Genomic DNA, 16,302 nt, shown 5'->3' on the forward strand with positions numbered 1-16,302 from the left:
AAAACTGACAAGCAAGACCGCTTTTCTCTCCACTCCTGAGGCAGATAAGAAATGAGTGTTTAATCAGTCATGGTTTTTAACTAGACTATAAATTCTAGGAGCCATAATAACTCTGTCTTGTTCCCCTTCACACTGTATACTTACTGGCATTCCTGCATAAACACTGAAATAAGTTTTTTCAAAAAAAGATATTAGAAAGTGAATACTGAAAATTAAAGCGTTACAGAAGTACACATCCAGAGGAACTATATAAATGGCCTTCAAACTCCAAGTATGAACAAAAGCCAATCTAGTAAAGCATTTAATAAAATGGTTAACATTTGGGATAAGGCATTCAATAATGGTTCATTGTGAAGTATTCACATACTCAAAATAAAGAACTCTGGAGCTAAAAAGTCGTATTCAAATAGTTTAGTTCTTTAATTTATGTGCACATATTTTTGTTTAGACAGTTCTTAATCCTGAATATTTAATTTTAATTGAAGTCTTCAGTATTGTATTTTTCTTTAATTAACCAAGTGTTGATGATATTGAAATGTCTACCTCAGGCACTATACCTGGTCTGTATGGTTTCCTTTTTCTCTTTTTGACACCATCTGTTCCTTCCACTCCCTTAGTTTCATCATCCACAGCTTCCCGCTCAGGACTAGATTCTGATTTTCCATCACAATCCATAAGTTCTCCTTCTGGAAAAAAGTAAATATATACACAAAACTGGAAAACCCTATCAAATATATAATCCCTACATAATGGGGAATAAAAAGTAGGGTTGTTGCTGAACCATTTTAATTGTACATCCCTGTTGGTAGGGAAAGTATGAAAGGAGATAGAAGCAGCCCCAAATGGTTGTAGAAATTGTGCTGCTTAGTGCAGTGTTCCCATGAAATAAAACATAATCAGAGAAGGGGAACACAGAACTCAGAGTTCTGTTAAGTGCAATCCATTTGCACTTAACAAATTCACTTGCTTTTAATTATGTCTTCAGGTCCAGGTCTCTAGACTAGAACTCTCTTCTGAGCTTCAACCACAGCTATAATTGAATATTACCTAGTTACTGAAAACTGTATATCCAAAATGAACTATTAATTTAAAATAAACTTTCTCCTTTTTCCCATGTTACCTATCATCATTAAAAGGCATGGAAATGTAACCTGGAGAAGACAGAGGCCTGGAAGACCACCTTAATCATTCCTAATCTCTTTCCTCCTACAACCAAGACTCCTCAATACCTCTGAAATGCATTTTATCACTCTCTACTACCATCTTAGTCCAACCTCAGATGACTCACTATTAATACAATATGCTCCTATCTAGTTCCCCACCTCAAAGCTTACCTCTCTCCAATCAATTCTTTAAATTACTGCATAAATGATCTTTCTATAAATATGTATCAATTTTCTGCTTAAAATCCTTTCATGTCTTCCCAATGCCCTCAAAATAAACTTCAAATTGCAAGGTCCATTACAACAGTCTCTTGTAAACTTTCCAGCTTCATCTCACTCCCACCAGTGAACTACACTCAGTTCTTTGAATGTATCAAGCTCTTTCTTCCACTATCTTCCCCAGTTTCTGCCTTCTACCTAACTTATCTTTCAGGATTTATTCTAAACTTCACTGTATTAAAGAATTCCTGATATTTAGATAAGATTATGTCAAACAGCTTTATGCTCGTATGTATGAACGTCATGCTTCATTTTTATTGGTTCTTTAAAATCTGTGTCCCTGCTAGATTATATTCTCCATGAGAACAGGTACACAGATTTTCTTAGTAACAGATGTATTGTTAGTAGGATACCTAATACATGTTCAATAAATACTTCACTGAATGAGGTAAATGGAATGCTTAGAGAATGCTATTTTAGAGAATGCTATTTTAACACTGTGGTAATCAAACTTTTCCAAGTTATATATGCTTTACATTGTATTACAGGAAAAAGACATGTTTATCAAATACATTTTAAAATCAAGTTGTTAACTCCTTCAATATTCTCAGTATTAGAGATAACGTATTTCTGTAATGGCATGAACAGGGTATTTGTCTTTTCTTTTTTATTATATTTGGTCTATATTTGAGGCCAATTCCATAACAGTCTGATAATGGCTATGGACTTATGACTAAACCATGAAAAGAAAAGTTTATAGACCAGGCATGGTGGCTCATGCCCATAATCCCAGCACTTTGGGAGGTCAAAGCAGGTGGATCACTTGAGGTCAGAAGTTCCGTACCAGCTTGACCAACATAGTGAGTCTCTACTAAAAATACAAAATTATCTGGGCGTGGTGGTACACGCCTAAAATCCCAGCTATTCAGGAGGCTGAGGCAGGAGAATTGCTTGAACCCGGGAGGCGGAGGTTTCAGTGAACCGAGATCGTGCCATTGCACTCCAGCCTGAGCAACAAGAGTGAAATTTCATCTCTCAAAAAAAAAAAAAAAAAAAAAAAAAGCCGGGCGCGGTGGCTCATGCCTGTAATCCCAGCACTTTGGGAGGCCAAGGTGGGCGGATCATGAGGTCAGATGGAGACCATCCTGGCTAACGTGGTGAAACCCCGTCTCTACTAAAAATACAAAAAATTAGCCAGGTGAGGTGGCTGGTGCCTGTAGTCCCAGCCACGTGGGAGGCTGAGGCAGGAGCATGGCGTGAACCCGGGAGGCAGAGCTTACAGTGAGCCGAGTTGGCACCATTGCACTCCAGCCTGGGTGACAGCGAGACTCTGTCTCAAAAAAAAAAAAAAAAAAATAAGAAAGAAAGAAAAGAAAAGAAAAAAGAAAATTACTGAAAAAAACAAACACCAAAGATGACAATACCAATTGTTTACCTTCAAATAAACCCACCTAAAAGTTAATGACAGGGAATTTTGGTTTAAGGTGGCAGACTAAATTCATACATTAAAATCATTCTCCCGAAACCCTACTAAAAACACACTGAAATAATCTATTTTTAAAAGATAAAATCAAGCTGTGGCATGGTGGCATGCCTGTAATCCCAGCTATTTGGGAGGCTGAGGTTGGAGAAGAGAATTGCTTGAGCCCAGAAGGTTGAGGCTACAGTGAGTTATGATCACACTACTGCATTCCAGCCTGGACAACAGAGAAAGACCCAATCTCCTTAAAAAAAAAAAAAACAAAAAGACAATAGGAAAGGAGAAAAACAACTTAACAAAGGCAAATTCTCAGTTGAGAGCAGAAAGAACTGAAAAAAAGAATCCAGTTTATAACAATCCTCAGAAGGCTGAGAAACTAGGAAAACTGGCCACCTTTGGAAATAAGTGGGAGAAAACTGAAGCAACAAGAGATTTAATTATCTGCAGAAGTTATACTCCCTACACCTGCTTCCTAGGTTTACACACTGAGAAGCTGCTACTCTCATTTGTGGGATGCAGGATTCCTGGGTGACCTTAAATGGAACAATGGGATGAAGATCGAAAATAGGACCAAGAAAATATGGGCATACTAAGTGTGGACAACCCCATTCTGCTCCCGTTGCCGGACCCCACATTTCCCCACTGAATTCTCAGAAAGCTAGCAGCCAGATCTCTGGCCTCCAAGTATGAGGTTTGAAAAGACTGTTGTGGGGAACCTGATCAGTTCAAGAAGAACATCTAAAGATACTGAAACCAGAGGGTTCACCAAATGGTCAGCACAAATCACCCCACTAAACTTACAAATCGACAAGCACCACCACATACTCAAAGCTTTCTAATCAACTACTTAATTCCTTTTTTAAAAATAAAAATACTATCTATCCAGTCTCCATCTTTAGTTCTTCACTTTTAATCATGCATGTACCATAAAGATTATCTGACAATGGTCTATAACAAGCTTGTCCAACCTGCAGCCAAGATGCTTTAAATGCAGCCCAACACAAATTCATAAACTTTCATAAAACATTATGAGACTTTTTATGAGGTTTTTTTGTTTTTTTTTTTCTAAAAGCTCATCAGCTATCATTAGTGTATTTTACGTGTGGCCCAAGACAATGCTTCTTCCAATGTGGGCCATGGAAGCCAGAAGATCTGCAACACCCTTGATCTGTAACATAAAAGACAGAGACCTGAGAACATAAAAGACAATTTGGAATTAACAGACTAAGTAGGAAGTAAAGAAAATCTTCAAAAAGATTAAAATCCTCTGAGGGATAATATAAGATACCCTTGAGACAAGAATAGGATGCTACAAAAGAAACATTCAAAGGGAGGAAAGAAAGCTCTTGAAATAACTGAAATAAAAACAAAACTCAGTAGAGGAAGATAAAATAAGGACATGAATTGGAAAGAAGCAGAGAAAAACTGAGTATGTTTCACATCTGAAAAGCAGAATTCTGGAAAAAGAGAGGGAATTGTTATCAATAATATAGTTCAAGAACATTTCCTACCACTGAAGGATATAAGACAGCAGACTGAAAGAGACCACTCAGTGCCTAACAAAACAGATTTTAAATGTCAAAAATAGACAAAAACAGACGTTATCCTCATGAAATTTTAGAACACTGAGGACAAAGAATTTCCCAAAATCTTAAGAGCTTCCAAGAAAACGCAGGTCACATAGAAAAAACCGAGTTCTTCATATACTAGAAACTAAAAGACGGTGGATCAATTGACTAAAAATGATAAATGAAAATGTATTTCCAACCTGGAAAAGATGAGTCAGGTAGGAAGGTAAAATAAAGACATTTTCAGAAGTATATAATGCTCAAAACTTACCTTCCACACATTCTCTGTCAGGGAGCTACGGAAGATACGTTCCACCCAAATTGAGGGAAGAAATAAAGGGAAATTCATGAAATTGCAGAAAACACATGTAACACAGGAGAAAACAGAAGATGATCTCCAGAATGATAAAGAGGAAATCCCCAAATTAATCATATGTAATGGTTTGTGGCCAAGGATAGCACTGGATCTAGTACAAAGACCACCTTTCACCTGAAACAATGCACACAAGGACAGTAAAAACCAAGAGAGCACTTTTATTGATGAGGTTCATAGTGACACCAGTAAGCATACATGTTGAGACGAATGGCATAAAGTAGCACATACAGTGCCCTAACACAAATGGTATCACTGTAGCTAAAGTCTCTTCTAACCAACATCTTCACAAGGGCCTTCTGATTCCCACAGGCTGAAATAAAGAAAAAGACCGTTATTGGCCAGGCACGGAGGCTCATGCCTGTAATCCCAGCACTTTGGGAGGCTGAGGTGGGTGGATCACGAGGTCAGGAGATAGACACCATCCTGGCTAACACGGTGAAAACCCATCTCTACTAAAAATACAAAAAATTAGCCAGGCGTGGTGGCGGGTGCCTGTAGTCCCAGCTACTCCAGAGGCTGAGGCAAGAGAATGGCATGAACTTGGGAGGCAGAGCTTGCAGTGAGCCGAGATTGCGCCACTACACTCCAGCCTGGGCGACAAAGCAAGACTCCGTCAAAAGAAACGAAGAAAAGAGAAGAGAAGAGATGAGACGAGGACAGAAAGAAAGACAGAAAGAAAAGAAAAGAAAAGAGAAAAAGACCGTTATCACCCAAATATGAGAAATTCTCCCATATATACATACTTGTATCTAGATGACTAATCTCTGGAAAGTTATAAGAAAACACTGGTTCTTTCCAAGGAAGGGATGGCCAAAAGGTAGGCTAACTTAACATTGTTCACTCTTTTTAAGACCTTTGTATTTCTTGTATCATGCACAGGTATTGCCTATTCAAAAACAAACCTACAACAGGGAAAGACTGAAAGCTTTTCTTCAATATCTGCTACAAGACAAGGATGCCTACTCTTAACACTTATATTCAACATAGTCCTAGCCAGAGCAATCACATAAGAAAAGGAAATAAAAGGCATCAGCAGAAAAAAGGGGGTAAAATTATCCCTGTGTGCAGATGACATGATCTTGTATGTAGAAACCCCTAAAAATTCCACAGTTACTAGAATAAATGAATTCAGTCAAGTAGCAGGATACAAAATCAATATACAAAAATCAGATGTATTTCTTTATACAAATAATGATCTGAAAAAAATCAAGAAAACATTTCCACTTAAAATAACATCAAAAAAATAAAACACTGAGGAACAAACTTAATGAAGGAAGTGAAAGCTTTATATACTAAACACTATAAAATACAGACAAAGTAAACTGAAGACACACAGCCGGGCATGGTGGCTCACGCCTGTAATCCCAGCACTTTGGGAGGCCAAGGCGGGTAGATCACCTGAAGTCAGGAGTTCAAGACCAGCCTGGCCAACATGGCGAAACCCTGTCTCTACTAAAAATACAAAAACTGGCCAGGCGGGCGTGGTGGCAGGCACCTGTAATCCCAGCTACTTGGGGGGCTGAGGCAGCAGAATTGCTTGAACCCAGGAGGAGGCGGAGGTTGCAGTGAGCTGAGATCACACCACTGCACTTCTGCCTGGGCAACAGAGTGTGACTCTGTCTCAAAAAACAGAAAAAAACTAAAGACACAAATAAATATAACGATATCCCCAAGTTTGTGGATTGGAAGAATATTGTTAAAATGTCCATACTATCCAAAGTGATCTACAGATTCAATGCAATCCCTATCAAATTTCCAAAGGCATTTTTCACAAAAATAGAAAACACAATTCTAAAATTTGTATTAAATCATAAAAGACGCTGAATAGCCAAAAGAATCTTGAGAAAGAAAAACGAAGTAGGAGGTATCACACTACCTGATTTCAACTTATATTACAAAGTGATAGTTATCAAAACAGTATGGTACTGGCATAAAAACGGACACATGGATCAATAGAACTGAATACAGAGCCCAAAAATAAACCCAAACATATATTATGAGCTAATTTTTGACAAGTCCAACAAGATACAATAGGGAAAAGATGGTGTCTTCAATAAGTGGTGGTAAGAAAACTAGATATCTATATGCAAAAGAATGAAACTGGACCTGATGCCTATCTTACACATCATACATAAAAAGCAACTCAAAATAGATTAAATACCTAACACCTGAAACCATAAACCTCCTTGAAGGAAATTTAGGAGAAAAATTTCTTAATATCCTCCTTGACAATGATTTTTTGGATATCCCATCAAAAGCTCAGGTAGCAAAAGCAAAAATAAGCAAGTGGGACTACATCAAGCAAATAAGCTTCTGCATAGCAGTAAAAAAAAAAACAAAACAGGGGTAAAAAGGTAGGACAGGGATTAGGGGAGAATATTGGCAAACCACACATCTGATAAGGGGTTAAAATCCAAAACATATAAGGAACTCACACAACTCAGTAGCAAAAAAAAAAAAAAAAAAAAAAAAAAAAACCCAAATAACTGGATTTTAAAATAGGCAAGGACCTGAATAGCCATTTTTCCAAAGTCACACTAATGGTCAAATGGTATATGAAAAGATGCTCAACATCATAATCATGAGTAAAATGAAAATTAAAACCACAATAGATATCATCTCGTGTCTCTTATAATGACTATTATCAAAAAGGCAAAGACATAAGTGTTGGTGAGGATGTGTAGAAAACGAAACCTTTGTACATGGTTGATAGGAATGTAAATTAGTATAGCCATTATTGAAAACAGTATAGAGTTTCCTTAAAAAAAATACAACTACCATAAGATCCAACAATGCCTCTGTTGGGCATATATTCAAAGGTAATAAAATCAGCATCTGAGAGAGACATCTGCACTCCCACGTTCATGGCGGCATTACTTCCAATAGCCAAGATATGGAAACAAACTAAGAGTCCTGATGGACAATTTACTTACCCATTCAAGGACAGATGAATGGATAAAGAAATTGTGACGTTTGCATATACATATATTAAGTCCTCCCTTAATGTCATCAATAGGTTCTTGGGAACTGAGACGTTAAGCTAAATGAACATACAGCAGGTCCTCAAGTAACACTGTTTCCTTCAATCTAATTTTGGCATAATGCAAAATGAAAAAAAAAATCAGTTTTGTCATACTTTTTTTCCCCTCTTAACCACAGTTTCTAAGAACTTACTGATGACAATGAGGACTTTATACGATGGAATAGTTAGCTTTAAGAAAGGAGATACTGCCATTTGTGACAACATGGATGAACCGGGAGGAAAGTATACTAAATAAAGTAAGCCAGACACAGAAAAATACTGTATGATCTCACTTAATAAGCAGAATGGGAGGCAGCGGGGTGAGAAGCTGAACGTATAGAGAGTAGAATGGTGGTTTTCAAGGGTCTGGAGGTAGAGGATGGGTGGGATGGGCAGAAGTAGGTCGGAGGGTACAAATCTGCAGTTAGGTAAGATGAATAATTCTAGAGATCAAATTAATACACAGCATGAGAACCATAGTTAATAATATTGTGTACAGAAAATTTGCTGAAAGAGATTTTAGGTGTACACACACAGAAACTATGGAAGGTGAAGGATACAGACATTTGTTTGACCATAGTAATCATTTCACTATGTATACAAAGCATGTTGTATACCTCAGATATGTATAATAAAAAAAATGAAAAAAACCCAAAAAACTGTATCCTACCTTCCAAAAACAGTTTCAAATGCATTATGTCTTTGGATTTAGCAAGGAATTCACCTTTGCAGGCCCACTTACATACAACATTATAAATATACCAGGTGATTCATTGTACTATTCACAGTAAAAGATTGAAAGAAAGCCGGGCACGGTGGCTCACGCCTGTAATCCCAGCACTTTGGGAGGCCGAAGCAGGCAGATCACGAGGTCAGGAGATCGAGACCATCCTGACTAACATGGTGAAACCCCGTCTCTACTAAAAGTACAAAAAAATTAGGCGGGCATGGTGGCGGGCGCCTGTAGTCCCAGCTACTCAGGAGGCTGAGGCAGGAGAATGGCGTGAACCCAGGAGGCGGAGCTTGCAGTGAGCGAAGATCGTGCCACTGCACTCCAGCCTGGGTGACAGAGCAAGACTCTGTCTCAAAAAAAAAAAAAAAAAAAAAAAGATTGAAAGACACCCAAAGGTCTATCAACAGGGGAAAGAACAGGTAAATTAAACTGCTTATATATCCATACAAAGGAATATTTGCAGCCATAAAAAAATGAAGGACAGTAAAAAGTAGTAAGACAAAAAGAATAAAATATATATACACACACACACACAAAATATATATATATATACACACACATTTCCTTGTACATGCATAAAACACATCTGGAAGGTTACACGAGAAACCTCTGAGGTTTCTGGAGATGTAAACTGGGGGCATGAAGGCATGGGAAAGGGAGAGACTTCACTGTTTACCTTTTTATTATTTTCCAATTTTAAATCATTTGAATGTATAACTTGTCTAAAAATCAAATTTTAAAAGTTGAGGGAATTAACATTACAGAAAGTAACAAACCTCAAGGAAGCAGCCACCTTCACCAGATGGACAGTCTACCTCACTCTTCCCACGCTCCAGTAGTTACTGAATGCCACTCTCCTCCCTCCATTCAGTCTGCCCCACCTGCTGGCCTTCTAGAGCCTCAGTGCAGTCCTATTCCCACACCTCCAAACACATCCATACACTGTGATGGTCGATCTGGGACCACCAGTTGAGAGGAAATGTGTTGTGTTTCCACTCTTGAGACAAACAGAGTGTTATTTTATTGAGGTTTGGGATTTTTTTCTTGCATTAACAGGGTTTCTAGATCCCAGTAGGTGAATGAGAAAGAAGTATGCTTTTATTGCATAAGGAATTTGTTTCTGATACACCAAAGTGATGATGTATGACTTTTCTTAAAGAAGTGGTTATTAGAAGAGTTAAAAATCAATAGAAACAAAAAGTCATAGGTATTGTTCCAATACTCCAGGAACATCACAATTTGGATTCTGTAGATGTGTGTAATATAATGTGTAATATTACATTCTGACAACCTCAAGTTGAAAACTGCACAGCTGAAGATCACTTATAGTCAGTAACACTTTTCAAACTTTAATTTTAAATTCATCAAGTCTCTCCCTAATATATCATACTTTTTAATAAAGGAAACTGTCAGATACGCTATAATACAGAGGAAAACGTTTATATACTCTTTCATTATAATTTTTCCACAACTTCCAAAATGAAGAAAAAGACATGGAAACATTAAGCTCAGAGAATAATTGTGGCAGACAATTCCCTCCTCCTGAAAGTTCAATTACCCCAACACAGGCATAATTTCTTACTAACTCAAAAGGAACTGAATTCACATATAAAGACAAACGTGGGATTCTGTTGAATTCTGTTGGACAGAGAACACAATTGCTCAAGCACTGGTTGGGCACTTGTATTCTAATAGCTCACAGTTACTGAGCACTCCATGTCTGGGAAGAGCCAGTGCTGGGTGCCTGGCATGCATCCTTGCACCTCATCAGCACAACTATCCTATGGGCTCATCCTGGTTAACCTATTTTATAAATGAGAACACTAGCATCAGAGAAGTTAAAAAATTTGCCTAAAAACATCCAGAGTAGGTTTCATCGTTGCCCACTACTTTATAATGCTTTCCCAAGGGTACTGAGACGTTATCAAAACATGTTAGTGAAACAGTCTAAAACATCACAAATTTTAGGTTAATAAAAAATACCCAGAAAAGGGCAGCGTTATTAGAAATCTCAGCATAACGTAATAATAAGAACTTATGATGATTGTATTCTTTTCCTATTTTTTCTCCCATACAGGCATATGAAATACCATAAAACTTATTTTAGGGGTGTGTGTGTACATGTAGTTTCAGGATAATATAGTAATCTAAAACATTTTTAATATGGCAAAGTGTGGCAATACTAAATTTTTAAAAATGATTTTTATTTAGCAAACAGAAAGCAAAAATGTTGTCCAAGTAACATGCATTTATTTTATCCCTAGGAATGCACCTTTCCTTCTGCAAAGGATGTGAGATCCTGGCATGTAAATGAACATGAGGGACTAGTCATGAAAATACTGTATATTCAATTCCTTAAATTCTAAAATTGTCTTAGCATTTAACATCCAACACACTAAACAATCTTTTTTCATATTCAATAAAAATAAGGACAAATTCAGTAAACTCAGATGGGCTATTTTATCACGTAAATTTTAAAAAAGCAAGGGCAATTTTTCAACTGATTTTCTTTTACCGATACGAGTCAATGAGAAAATATGAAATTGAAACATATCACCATTTCTCAGTGTTTACAAGTGTTAAGTCACAAGGAAAACCTTCCAAGGTCTTCTGTGTTGTTTTAAAAAGGTATTATAATCACATAATTTGGGAAACAATGTGTACTATTATCAAGAAACCTTTCATATTTTGTGAAATGGAGCACTTCCCAAATTTAAGAGACTATGGAAACCTTTTTCAGACATTTTTTAACATCCTCAGAAATGGAAATTCTTGTTAATGCTGATCTGATCAATTCCTCCAAGTATATGGACTACTTCTTTGCAAACTCCAAGCCCCCAAATCAAATCACCTGTTCAACTGTATCTGAAAATCAGTTACATACAAGCATCAGAAAGTGTTTCTCCCAGCAACATAGACCCAAAACACACTAAAAAACAAAAATTATCAAGAACATACAAAAGACATATCTTTTCATGTATTTATTTATTTTTTGAGATGGAGCCTCACTCTGTCACCAGGCTGGAGTGCAGTGGCTTGATCTTGGCTCACTGCAACCTCTGCCTCCTGGGTTCAAGCAATCGTCTGCCTCTGCCTCCCAAATAGCTGGGATTACAGGTGCTTGACACCACGCCCAGCTAATTTTTGTATTTTTAGTAAAGACAAGGTTTCACCATGTTGGCCAGGATGGTCTTGATCTCCTGACCTCAGGTGATCCACCCGCCTTGGCCTCCCAAAGTGCTGGGATTACAGGCATGAGCCACCGAGCCTGGCCACAAAAGACATACCTTTTCAAAGCCACAATTACCTCTCACCTGGACCATTGTTTCTCACTGATCTACCTGTCATAACTCTTGCACCTAATCATCTACTTATATCATAGGAGAGTGTTCCTCTTAAAATATAAATAAGATCATGGTGTTCTTCTTTTCAGGAACATTCAATGGCCTCCTATTCCATTGCTATTAAGCACAAACTACTGACACATCACCTTATGGTTGTGTGAGATATACTGAGCCGTCCTTCTTGTCCTCACATCTCTAATCTTCTCACCTTCTGACTGTCCCCTCTGCTCACTCTGTTGGTCTCCACAACACTCTTCAAACATGCTCAGCACACTATCACCCAGAGCCTTTACACTGGCTTCCTCACTATCTGGGATGCTCTTCTCTCAGGTAATCAAGTGGCTCACTCACTCACCTCTTTAAAATCTGTGCTCAAATACTGCTTTCTCTTCATATGGACCCTAAACACCTGTCTGTACTTCCAATTCCTTTTTTTTCTTTTTTTTGGAGACAGAGTCTTGCTCTGTTACCCACGCTGGAGTGCAGTGGTGCAATCTCGGCTCACTGTAACCTCCACCTCCCAGGTTCAAGCAATTCTCCTGCCTTGGCCTCCCAAGTAGCTGTGATTACAGGTGCATGCCACTGAGCCTGGCTAATTTTTGTATTTTTAGCAGAGAACGGGTTTCACCATGTTGGCCAGTCTGGTCTCGAACTCCTGACCTCAAGTGATCTACCTACCTTGGCCTCCCAAAGTGCTGAGATTACAGGCATAAGCCACTGTGCCTGGCCAGGCAATTCCTCTTTATCAAACTTAATTTTTACCATGGGACTTGCCAAACACATTATAATTAACTGATTTTTTTTAAGAGTTGAGTTACCTAAAATTAAAATATAAACTCTATGCAGAGAATTCTACCTGTTTTGTACACTGATATGATTTCCAACATCTGACATTCAGTAGGTATTCAATAAATTCTATTGTCTCAAAGCCGGCTGCAGTGGCACATGTCTGTAGTACCTGCTACTTGAGAGGCTGAGGCAGGAGGATCACTTGAGCCCAGGAGTTGGAAACCAGCCTGGGCAATGTAACAAGACACTGCCCCTTAAAAAAAAAAAAAAAAAAACTATGAAATAAAATGTAATGGAACAGAAATAATTATCGCTTCAATTCTGAATCAGTTGAAAATAAATAACCACCCCAAAAATGAGGAAACCTACAGTAATCCTCTTTAATTCATATTGGATTTTAGGTTACTATTAAAACATTTTGCTATCTCAAGAATTCAGCAGGCTGAGCAGAGCAGATAGCTTGAGCCCAGGAGTTCAAGACCAGTCTTGGCAAAATGGCAAAACCCCATCTCTACAAAGAAATACAAAAATTAGCCAGGCGTGGTGGCCCGCATCCAAGGTCCCAGCTACTCAGGAGGCTGAGGTAGGAGGGTCGCATGAACCCAGTAGGCAGAGGTTGTAGTAAGCCAAGATCATGCCACTGCACTCTAACCTGGGCAACAGAGCAAGACCCTGTCTCCCAACCAAAAAAAAAAAAAAAAAAAAAAGAATTCAGCTAGAAAAACCTTATATTTACTTTCATTAAGAAAATGTTTATAAACCAATACTTTATGACGCACACTGGTGAATATGAAGTTATACCTGAAGTAATATTAAATGACAGCTTTTCCATTTCTAGAACGTATGCATCAACTACCTTCACTTAAACATGGTATAATCCAAGCTCACAGTATCTGAGAAGGTTTGTGTCGTTATCTAGCAAACTAAAGTCAAGCCCTCTGTATTTCCCCACCTGTGATCTTCAAAGATATGGTGCTCCTTGAGATTTCTGTAAGGTAGGTCTGTTCTAAAACGTGTGAAAGGAAGAGAACCTGAAAAGGCAAGGTCTAAGAAGATCACTCATTTGGAGATGGCAAGGGTCACATCGGGGTTATCTAAGTCAGTGTGATTTACCCTTTGGTAAATCATACACATATTTCAAAAGTTACTTTATATGCTGTAATTCTTGCACACATATTTCATGGAAAATAAATTAGTATTACCTCGACTATCATCCATATCACCATCCCTTGAATGTTCTGATTGGATGTCTGGAGGGGTCTGAAGGATGGCCACGCTATTCTGATTTATAATCTTCAATTTCAGTTTTGGTTTTGACAGTTTTCTTCTTGGAACTGCAACTGTGAGGCTCTGTAACTGAGTCATCCCTGATTCAGTCAAACACACACCATCCTGGGTATAAGTCTTGGGTGGGTCTAAAATTACAAAATCCCAAGAATACAAATCTAAACTTTCATTTTAAATTTGACTGATTACTGATTACTGATACCCATGTCAAGGGAATGTGACTGTAGTTCCAGAAAGCAATTACGTATCTATGAAATGCATGAATAATTAACTTCATGAAACCCAATAAAAACTAGGAAAAATAGGTCAAACTTCCTTGGATTATAGGCAGAAATGTTACATGTTTTTAAAAAATGGTCTTCCTGGGCCGGGTGCGGGGACTCATGCCTGTAATCCCAGCACTCTGGGAGGCCGAGGCGGCAGGCAGATCACGAGGTCAGGAGATCGAGACCATCCTGGCTAACACAGTGAAACCCTGTCTCTTCTAAAAATACAAAAAGTTAGCCGGGCGTGGTGGCGGGCACCTGTAATCCCAGCTATGCGGGAGGCTGAGGCAGGAGAATCGCTTGAACCCGGGAGGTGGAGGTTGCAGTGAGCCGAGATCGTGCCACTGCACTCCAGCCTGGGTGACAGGGCGAGACTCCGTCTCAAAAAAGTCTTCCTGGCATTTCTATTTTCATGTCCCAATAAAAAGAGTTAGAAGCACTGCAAAGAAATGCAATGCTCAGCTAATCCACTATGAGCTTTTTCCTGGAAAAGATCAAAAGGCAGGGATCTATTTACACAAGAAAAGAGAGAATACTCCAGAAGCTCATCTGGAAAAATCAGAGTATCAACATAATTACTAATAGGGAGAAGTAATAAATAAGTACAAATCCTGCAGATTTAATTTTAAATGTACAAAACTGTTGTTCCTTAGAACAATTCCTGTACTATCTAAATGTTTTTGTATCAGGTACTATTAAATACAAGTATTCAAAAGAATGACTGTTTAATAAGAATGTCATATTAATCACCATACTAGGCTTATTAATTATTTTAAAAAATTAACAGATTGAATTAATTCTAAAAGAAATCTGCTTGCTAACTAGGCCGTATTTTCTGCTAACTGATAATTAAGCACAGTAATGTATCAATGAAACCAAAGTAAGTATGGCATTAATGGTTATTCTAAGAGCTGTTATTTTTGTTGCCAACTTGCTGAAATTTATAGGAATACTGCCCCAGTAAAGCTGGATGACATTTTATATATCATTGTGGAAATGATTACCAACATTATGGAATTTGGATAGAACACCCATATGATTGAAGCAGATTTTACAAGTGGTAAGCCAATTATGTAAACATTAAGCAAAGTAAATTAATTAAATTAAGTAAAGCATTTCAAATTTTACCTAGCTCTTTTACTTTTGTGACAATTTGTGCTACAAGTGAAGATCCACAGCAGTCTGAGGAAGGCACTGAAATGAAAAAAAAATACAGGTAATTCTTTTCAGAAAAGGTAAAGTGTATTTACATACTTATATATGATTAAATTTTCTGTTTCTATACTCATTTTATTAAAATAAATGTTTGAACACTAAAGTTAAAAGCACTTTTTAAAGCAACAACAAAACAAGAAGTGATGAAGGAAATACTCAAGTCATGGAGGAAAACCTGGCTAAGAAAGAATCAACACATTGGATTTTGACATATTGTCAATAACTACAAGATCATGTTCCTTGGAGGCAAAATTATAGTTTACATCTAAAGTATGTGCTTTTTATTGTTTCATGTAAATTGTTTTATAACAAGTTGTGATAAGTCATGTATAACCAACAATAATATTTTTCATAAAATACTTGTCAAAGTAAGTTTCACAAAGATAAAATAGAGTAGAGCTAAGCTAATTCATTGGTTATGGACAGTAAGGTGCAAATGAGTGGTACAAGAGTGCAGACTCACAGTTTAAATTATTCTCTTACCATTAGACGCAGGCATATAGGGTCTGCACATGTTACAATCAAAACCAGTGTCTGCTACATTTTCCACTTCTTCCTCAGTATTTAAGTTCTGACGAACTGCATGCATCCATCTAAAAAGACCATATTTGTACATTTTTTTTAAAAAAATGGAATATACTGAGAACTGCTACCTTTTAAACCTGTAACACTGAGTCTTCAAACTTAAAAGCCCTAAGCCTCACATGCTCCTCCTACCTTGCCCTTTTCTCCTAACTATCCCTATTAACAGAAAAACTTTCATAGAGCTAAGGAGGAAATAAAAAGGAATGAGAACAACTACTAGAGAGGAAGCAAAGCACATTACATAAGGAAGCTAAT

The 16,302-nt window shown here is 37.6% G+C and overlaps 1 protein-coding gene across 1 annotated transcript; it reads right to left on the reverse strand.

Moving 5' to 3' along the window:
* Positions 1 to 467: 467 nt before the first annotated feature.
* Positions 468 to 16,051, reverse strand: LOC129528448 (histone-lysine N-methyltransferase 2C-like). The gene is made up of 4 exons (XM_055368843.2): positions 15,946 to 16,051; positions 15,376 to 15,441; positions 13,897 to 14,109; positions 468 to 686 (listed from the first exon to the last, which is right to left on the reverse strand). The coding sequence occupies exons 1-4, from the start codon at positions 16,049 to 16,051 to the stop codon at positions 511 to 513; spliced, it is 561 nt and encodes a 186-aa protein (XP_055224818.1). The 3' UTR covers positions 468 to 510.
* Positions 16,052 to 16,302: the final 251 nt, after the last annotated feature.

Source organism: Gorilla gorilla, chromosome 17 (assembly GCF_029281585.2).
Source record: "Gorilla gorilla gorilla isolate KB3781 chromosome 17, NHGRI_mGorGor1-v2.1_pri, whole genome shotgun sequence".
Taxonomy (NCBI): domain Eukaryota; kingdom Metazoa; phylum Chordata; class Mammalia; order Primates; family Hominidae; genus Gorilla; species Gorilla gorilla.

Coding starts and splice junctions, on each gene's coding strand:
- LOC129528448 (XM_055368843.2), bottom strand. CDS start 16,051: ATGCATGCAGTTCGTCAGAACTTAAATACTGAGGAAGAAGTGGAAAAT. Junction 15,442..15,945: donor CTATATGCCTGCGTCTAATG/GTAAGAGAATAA, acceptor TTTTCATTTCAG/TGCCTTCCTCAGACTGCTGT. Junction 687..13,896: donor TGATATGGATGATAGTCGAG/GTAATACTAATT, acceptor ACTTTTTTCCAG/AAGGAGAACTTATGGATTGT.